Consider the following 6000-nt stretch of genomic DNA (forward strand, 5'->3'; position numbering starts at 1 on the left):
CAATATTAATATATCTCTATATTTGCTAATGATTTTATTCATCTCACTTGAAATGTGGGATACCATTTCTCAGATTGTAATGAGTTACCCTTAAATCCAGTACTGGTTTCCATGTTTCACTAATAATCTTTTCATAATCTGTAATGTAGAAACCCATGATATCCATCCTTTAGGCATGTACCTGACTGAAGCCAGTCTTATTGCCTGAAAATTCCACATTATTCAGATAAGTTAATCACTGAATAAATAGGTACTTTTGGATACAGTATTACTTATTAACTCTCTTACTCTGCACAGTACGTTAAGTATATTTGTGAGTGTTTAATATGCTCTAGTGACTATAACATGAATCAGACAGTATTTCATTATGAAGAAAAATACCTCTTACTCACTCCAATCATTAAACTGAAAGGCAGGGGGAATGAAAAGTCACAGGAGAGAGAGAGAGATGGTGTGAAACCTGAACCATTATTCAGATGACTGCAGATGCCCATGAGTCAGTTAGCTAAAGACAACATACTGGTTAGCAAACAGGCAGCTATTGTTACTTACTGCATGGAAAGAAGCCAAGCTACCTCAGCTCAGCTCAGTGAGTCTCCAGAAGCCAAATTTACATAAGAAGTTTTGCTTGCTTACTAAAAATGTCTCCTGTGAAAGGCAAGGATTGGTGGGGGAACTGTGGAAGCAATACAAAGTGTTTGCTTGTCTGCTGTCTGCACTGGTGCCACCAACCAGAGCTAGTGGGGATGGCTCCTTTCCTTAGTCTGAAGAGAGGGAACGGCAACTCCCAAGCAGCACAAGCAGCTGTTACCCTGTGCCTGTGAGGGATGGGATCCAAATGAAATTTCTGCTTCCTGCCATTTGCTTTCAGCAGGACCTCCACTGTCAACAGCAAGACACAGTCTTACACGAACAACTTACCTGACTTACCCCTAGGTCTTTTCTTTAGGTGTGCCAGCATCTCTCCTGCAAAAATAATCTTTCTCTCCGTTGTAAAAACCATTTTCTTGTCCAAATGGTAGGGAGTGACTGCATTTCCTCCCAAGGCATATGCACAGAGAGCTCCCTGTGTGGGTGTGCAGTACGAGTCTAGTTGCTGGGGTCCTGTCCTTGACTGTTGTCTGCTGCCCTGGGGGGACAGGGGGTGGTTGTCCCTCTGAGGAAGGTCAGTTTTCTGGAAGTAACCATCGCCTTATCATTTGTCCTCATTGCAGAACTACATCACTGTGGATGAATTACGGCGGGAACTGCCTCCTGATCAGGCTGAATATTGCATTGCTAGAATGGCACCCTACAATGGCCGTGATGCTGTACCCGGTGCCCTGGACTACATGTCCTTCTCCACGGCACTCTACGGTGAAAGTGACCTTTAACTTTTTTCTGTCCCACCACACGCTCCCTCCCCTCTCCCCCGTCCGACACGCCCTTCTTTCTCTTTGCAAAGCAGCCTCTGCTCCGCTCTTTTTTGTGTTTCCCTGTTTTGCTTCAGATAACAGATCACATTTTTAAGTGGGGGGGAGGATATTGACATGGCACCGCCTACCTTGCCCTTGAAATGACAGTTTACAAAATTATTTTGTGCAAAAAAGTTAAGTTTTAAAAAGAACAGACATATTTTATTATAGAAAAAGGTATTTTTCTCCACCAGATTGAAACTTAAAATGTTAAAATATCGCACCAAATATTTTTTGTTGTGACATAGAAAGTCGAGCACAATGTTACATTCCATCCTTTCCAAAAAGAACCAAACAACAACAAAACACCACTTGTTCTGTTAACTTTTACATTTGCGTATGTCTCCTTTATCACGTTTATCTTGGGAGGGGGGAAGGCACACAAGTGCATGTGTTTGCTGGTTCACTCATTTCATGAAAATATTTTATGATAAACTTTTGAAATTGCTGTGTTTTCTAGGGAAAAAAATAATGTACACAGCTCATGTTTTCATATTTAATTAAAAAATACAATATGCCTCCTATGTTTATCAGTGCACAACTTTTTTTGTTGCTGAGAGTTGTCTGGTTTCAGAACATGAAGCTTGAGAGTTGATAACTTTGATATTGCTTGTCACAAACCATATTAAAAATTTCTTGTGATAACAAATCTAGACTTTATTCATTTGTATAGTAAAATTGTTTCATCCTATTTAGTTGAAACCACAAACATGACGAAAAGAATCCAAAATTCGTGGTTTTTAAATTGAAATTACAATACTTGAAAGGTAAGCTTCCTTTCCCCCTTAACCTTTTAATTCTTGTTGAATGATGTTGGAATTTTCACAGCTTTCTTACTACTTCAAATTAATGTCTTACATAATTTTTAACCATCCCTGATACACCCACATCTCTAGGAACAATATTCTTGTTATTCCTTAAAAACCAGCACGGAATTAGTTACTAGACCAGTGCAAACAACCACCGTATTTTGAACCATCTATGAAAAATTCCTCCACCGTTCCATGCTCAGCATTGAATATCTCACTGCTCTTGATATCACATCTTCTGACATTAGAAATTATTCCAGAGCCCTCAAGATCACCTTTGTATTGGACATCTGAAAGAAACTAGCCTTCAGAACAACTCCTTTGGGACCTTGAATGAGTCATAAAGTATACACACACACGCATGTGCCTGAAAATCAGCAAAGGGAAGCAGCTAATCCCTTCCCAGCCATCTCATATTACAGGTGCATTTCCTGCCCTCCCACAACTTTTTTAAGAAACATGGAGTTAGGAGCAAAAAAACTACATTCCTGCTTCATGACATGTTTCAAGTGAGTGTTTTTTAGGTATAACCACGTACTGCTGTCTCTAGTCCCAAAGGCAGTTTTTATTTTGAGTAATGACTGCAGGAGCAGAGAATTCATGCACAGATTCACAAGGAGTTCCTGCAGCTCTCAGTAGCATTGACCTCTGTTCTCCAGGGCAGAGCCACGTCCTGAGGAGGCCATTGTACATGGTGGGCTGGGGTTCAGCACAGCTTTCTGGTTTATTCCTGACCTTGAGTAGGACACAATAAAAATCACAGCAGCGTGTTGTGATGTATCCCAACCTGACAGTATCTGCATACTGTATTGGGGAGAGGGGATGCTAATGTCTGCTACCACACTTCTTCCAGGAGTCACCAAGACCTGCATTTTCCTGTAGGCTGGATAATGTGTTTGCAGAGGGTATGCAAGTGAGTGCCATTTAGCTTCATACATAGACAAGGCCAGACTCTACTCTCCATAGTTTGTCTTCAAAGGTTGAAGCAGAAGCAGTTCACATAATTTGCCTATAGTTGTGTTGTTAATGAGTGCTGGAGTTGAGGTGAAGCTGAGTTTCCTGTGTTGTAGCCCATGATACTGAGAAGCCTGGCAGGGTCAATATGGATTGTCAGTAATGTAAGACTTGCAGCTGCATTAGTATTTAATCCACTTGCAAGCTCCTCTACAGGCTCATTTTCAGCTATGCCACTACTATGTTGCTACAAATGGGACTGTCCTCTTCAAAGATACAGAGTACTGATTCCATTACCGTGTTTTAATGTACATAACATAGGTTATCTGTTTGAAAACTAAAACAGTGGAGACATGACTACAGGCATGAGCAGATAATCTATATTGAAGTTTGCCTCAGAGCACCCATTGCCCTTGCTCTGATAACCCTCTTTCCTCTTCCACAGTAGCTGCCCTGTCCTTGGTTTGCTGCACCTGGAAAAGGATATTTGCACTGTCAAATAAAATGAGGTTCTCTGTGGGTTGTACCCGTTCCCAGAAGATGTAATGATACACTTTTTTTTAATGCATACTTTTATTATTTATTTATTTAAACAGTAATACCAGGGGGCGGTGGGAATATCCATTGGGGTATTAAATGACCACTGTCTGGAGAAAAGACCCGTGTTATTTTGAAATAGGGCTGGAAAAAGAGCATAGGTGCACCTTGGGCCGTCACCTTGGGCCCAGGTCTGCTACCACTCTGAGAATGGAGCCAAATTATTTGGAATGATCCCAGTGATGGCGCTCTGCAAGTCCATGCTTGGAGATTCCAGAAGTCTTTACAAAAACCTTTTACAGAGCTGTGGTAGTGCTGCACTCTGTGACCAGGTTTCACACAAAACCCCAGTAGGGTGTAAGTATTCATGGTTTTACGGGACAGAAAGAAAACAGGTGGCTCATCCCTGCTCACACCACAAATCGTTGGCAGTGTGTGGGCTTCAGCCTTGCTAGTGTTGCTCCATTGGCACCACAGCACTGCATCCTTTGGTGAAGTTAAGGTGTTAACAGCACCAGAAAGGCCTCACCTGTGCTTCTGAGTAGTTGAATAGAGTTCAAAATATAGGCAGTAAGCGTGTCTAAAATTTTAGGCACATGTACTGGTATTTCTTCTGCTTAGGTGGCACGGCCTTTGACAAACTGGCTAGAGCTTCCGTGACCTGGTCTTTCCCTCTAGGCATTAGATACGGCCTCCCCATTCCCACCCCACCCAAGGAGGAGCACTCGGATGCTGCAACACGTTCACCTTCCTCATATGCAGCACAAGATGTATCTTGCAATCGTGTGGCCTAACAGCCTGTGGCAGTTAGTATGCTGAAATTTGAAAGCAGCTTTTTGTATTAGGCTCATGGTTTTGCAGCTAACATGCCGTTCTTTAGCCAAGTCCTGACATCAGCCTTGATTAAATTTGTTTCTGGAAGCAGCTGTTTGCAGCTCAGTGACTGCCCCTTCCCCTGCCAAGAACAGAAGAAGCGGACAATCCGCTTCAAGCTCACATCTCTCATTCAGGGATGAACTGTTTTCACCAGTCTGCCATATTCAATATTTTCAGCCACAGAAATTGAAATAATGCTTTGCCAGGAAATTAACCATTTCCCTTTCATGGCTGTTGACATCTTTGGCTGCTGAGATCTCAGTACCTGCCCCTGCATGACTGTCTGACAGCACAGGGGCAAAAAGCACATCAGTACTCAGATGACATGGGGCTGTCTTGCCTGCCAGAATGTCAACCACATTTCCAAAAGCCTCTCAAATCTATCTTGTGACTGTTGCGTGTCTTTAGTGCTGCCAGCATCTGCTTTTGGAGCGGAGGAGCAGAGCCAGGAGTCTCAGAAGACAATGAAAGGAAACTGGTCTGCAACCTTGAATGAACTTGGTTTCAAAGAAGTATTCATACATCCACAGAGGATCCATCCAGCCGGATCAGACTGACTGGTTTTATCAGGGAAATAATGGAGAGGGCAAGGAATAAAGAGAGGGTGACTGTAACGGCTGGGAGAAGGAACAGCTCGAACTAAAATGACTTTGTTAAGGAACCAGAATGCTGGTATGATTTTCAGACCATAACAAGAAAATTATTTGTACGACATTACCTGCACTACAGGTGCTGGGGTAGGACAGATTCCCCCTACCCCCATAGCAGCCAAGTACTAAGAAAGCTTAATCCTGTTGAATTAACCAAACTGCCGAGGTGACTCTGGCTACTGAAAGAGTTGCTGCTGTGTAAACCCTTAAAATCCATAGCATTAGCTCTAAGCTGCTGGGAAAGTCTTAGCATAATAAACCTAGATTAACAAAGTATAGAGCATATCATGAGACAAACAGGTAATCAGAACATTCCCCAGCATGCACTGAGAAAATGTTTTCAGTGCTGCAGTCAGTAGAAAAGTCAGCCACTGCGAGGGATAAAGTTGGATGAATTAGTTCTTGTCCAGGGAAGGATGCTCTGTAAGGCTATTTTAGGTAAATTTAAATCTCAGCAATTTAAATCCACTGAAAATGCAAGAAGAAAATTAATCTTTTCTATATTCTGAGGACTTACAGCCACTATAGACTATACATCTCACCAATAAAATATTAAAATGGATTCCTGCCCTGTCTTCGGACACCACACAACAGTCAGGAAATAGCGTCTCAGTTTTGTTCTCTGCTTTGATTCCTGGGACATACATGCATGAAAATATGTTGGTAGAAACCACACTACATCCCTTCCCTGTCTTGCCTCCTCTCAGCAAGTTTGTTTAC

The 6000-nt window shown here is 42.2% G+C and overlaps 1 protein-coding gene across 3 annotated transcripts in view; it reads left to right on the top strand.

Annotated features, from left to right (window-relative positions):
• Positions 1-2107, top strand: part of ACTN1 (actinin alpha 1) — a 92196-nt gene extending 90089 nt beyond the window's left edge. For all 3 annotated transcript variants that reach the window (XM_075502946.1, XM_075502944.1, XM_075502945.1), the window contains one exon: positions 1215-2107. In XM_075502946.1, coding sequence (XP_075359061.1) covers positions 1215-1373 — 159 coding nt within the window. In that variant the 3' untranslated portion in view covers positions 1374-2107. The remainder of the gene's footprint in view (positions 1-1214) is intronic.
• Positions 2108-6000: the final 3893 nt, after the last annotated feature.

This window comes from Mycteria americana, chromosome 5 (assembly GCF_035582795.1).
Source record: "Mycteria americana isolate JAX WOST 10 ecotype Jacksonville Zoo and Gardens chromosome 5, USCA_MyAme_1.0, whole genome shotgun sequence".
Taxonomy (NCBI): Eukaryota; Metazoa; Chordata; class Aves; order Ciconiiformes; family Ciconiidae; genus Mycteria; species Mycteria americana.